This window comes from Bison bison, unplaced genomic scaffold (genome assembly GCF_000754665.1).
Source record: "Bison bison bison isolate TAMUID 2011002044 unplaced genomic scaffold, Bison_UMD1.0 scf7180017845425, whole genome shotgun sequence".
Classification (NCBI taxonomy): domain Eukaryota; kingdom Metazoa; phylum Chordata; class Mammalia; order Artiodactyla; family Bovidae; genus Bison; species Bison bison.
This window is the reverse complement of record NW_011475998.1, coordinates 2,711-4,446: the sequence shown is the minus strand read 5'-3', so window position 1 is coordinate 4,446 and position 1,736 is coordinate 2,711. Positions and strand designations below refer to the sequence as shown.

At 56.0% G+C, this 1,736-nt stretch overlaps 1 protein-coding gene across 1 annotated transcript in view; it reads right to left on the bottom strand.

Annotated features, from left to right (window-relative positions):
- The window catches only part of RHPN1 (rhophilin, Rho GTPase binding protein 1), a 10,542-nt gene extending 9,552 nt beyond the window's left edge, over positions 1-990 (bottom strand). Inside the window, exons 1-2 of the mRNA XM_010834519.1 lie at positions 943-990; positions 23-259 (exon numbers count right to left, since the gene is read on the bottom strand). Of these exons, the coding sequence (XP_010832821.1) occupies positions 23-259; positions 943-990 (285 nt within the window). The remainder of the gene's footprint in view (positions 1-22; positions 260-942) is intronic.
- Between the last annotated feature and the right edge of the window lie 746 nt (positions 991-1,736).

Below are 1,736 nucleotides of genomic sequence, written 5' to 3'. Positions count from 1 at the left end.
GCGGGCCGCCGAGCGTGCGAACCTTCCTGCTGCCCAATCGGCGGCCGCGGCGACTCCGACGGACAGCAGCGCTGGCCAACCAGAGCATGAGGGAGGTGGTTCTCGAAGCCAGGCCCTGCCCACTCACGGCCGCGGAGCCCCCGGGGAATGCGGTCGCCCCTGGCAACCGCCGGCCGGCGGAAAAGGGAAAAACAAGGCGCAGCGCAGGGCCCAGGGGCAGCCGGGGTTCCACCCGCCGGGCGGCGGGGCCCCCTCGGGGCTAATCCGAAAACACCCGCAATGGCTTGTTAACGGTTTTCCTGGCACGAGCGCCCGTGCAGCCTTTAAGGTCCACTTTTCTGTCTCCACTCGGGGACCCAGGCTCTGGCCTGGTGGCCCCAGTGCGGTGCCGTCCATTGTCACACTTCCAGAACCCGCTTCCAGAACCTCCCCCGGGACCCCGCCTCTGGAGCCCACACTCCAGAACCCCCCTTGGCAACCTGCTTCCAGAATCATCTTACTTGCACCACTTACATCTAGAACTGACTTACCTCCCGGGACCGGCCTGCCTCCAGAACCAAACTCTCCCTAACCTGCTCTCCCTGCAGGGTTACCCCAGGCCCTTCATAATTTCTCTAGTTATGGCAGGGAGAAGGTGATGGCACCCTACTCCAGTACTCTTGCCTGGAAAATCCCGTGGATGGAGGAGCCTGGTGGGCTGCAGTCTGTGGGGTCGCGAAGAGTCAGACACGACTGAGCGACTTCACTTTAACTTTTCACTTCCATGCATTGGAGAAGGAAATGGCAACCCACTCCAGTGTTCTTACCTGGAGAATCCCAGAGACGGGGGAGCCTGGTGGGCTGCCGTCTATGGGGTTGCACAGAGTCGGACACGACTGAAGCGACTTAGCAGCAGCAGTTACGGCAACTTTGGAACGCACTCAGATTTAATGTGGGGCTCACCTCACCGCACACCAGGGGCAGGAACACCAGAGCATAAGCAGTAGCCATAGCACATCTTCATCAAGTTCTGATAAAGTTCCAGCCTTGTCCATTGTAACCATCTCCCCACGGTTCCTGCCATGCCTCGGTGCAGAGCCCTGGGCCCCTCCCCAGATGGCCAGGCCAGATCTGTCTTTCCCCAGAGCTAAATCCGGTAAGCTAAGCTTCTTGGCCAACCCTGGCCATCTGAAACAGTAGTAACAACAAAATAAGGTAATTGTTAACTCTGAGGAAAATAAAATGTAACACAGGATATGACCTGACTTAGCTGTGTATTTCAGGTTGTCCTGGCAGCTTGACCATAGGACCACCATAAGGAGTTTCTGTTAGGAGGAGGGGAGAGGGGAAGGGTTAAGAAGTGGGTGAGAGAAGCTGAAGCTTCATCCTGCTGAGGGGGAAGTCAGTAGATAAGGCCTCAGTTAGAAAGCAGAGTTCCAGATGCAGAAGCATGTGGTCCGGGACTTCCCTGGTGGTGCAGTGGATAGGAACCCATCTGCCTATGTGGAGGACACAGGTTTGATCCCTGTTCCGGGAAGATTCCACATACCATGAAGCAACTAAGCACCACAACTACTGAAGCCCACGTGATCCAGAGCCTGTGTTCCATTACAAGAAGAGTCACTTCAAGGAGAAACATGTGTACGGCAAGGAAGAATAACCCCCACTAGCACAACATTCAGAAAACAAAGATCATGGCATCTGGTCCCATCACTTCATGGGAAATAGATGGGGAAACAGTGGAAATAGTGTCAGAC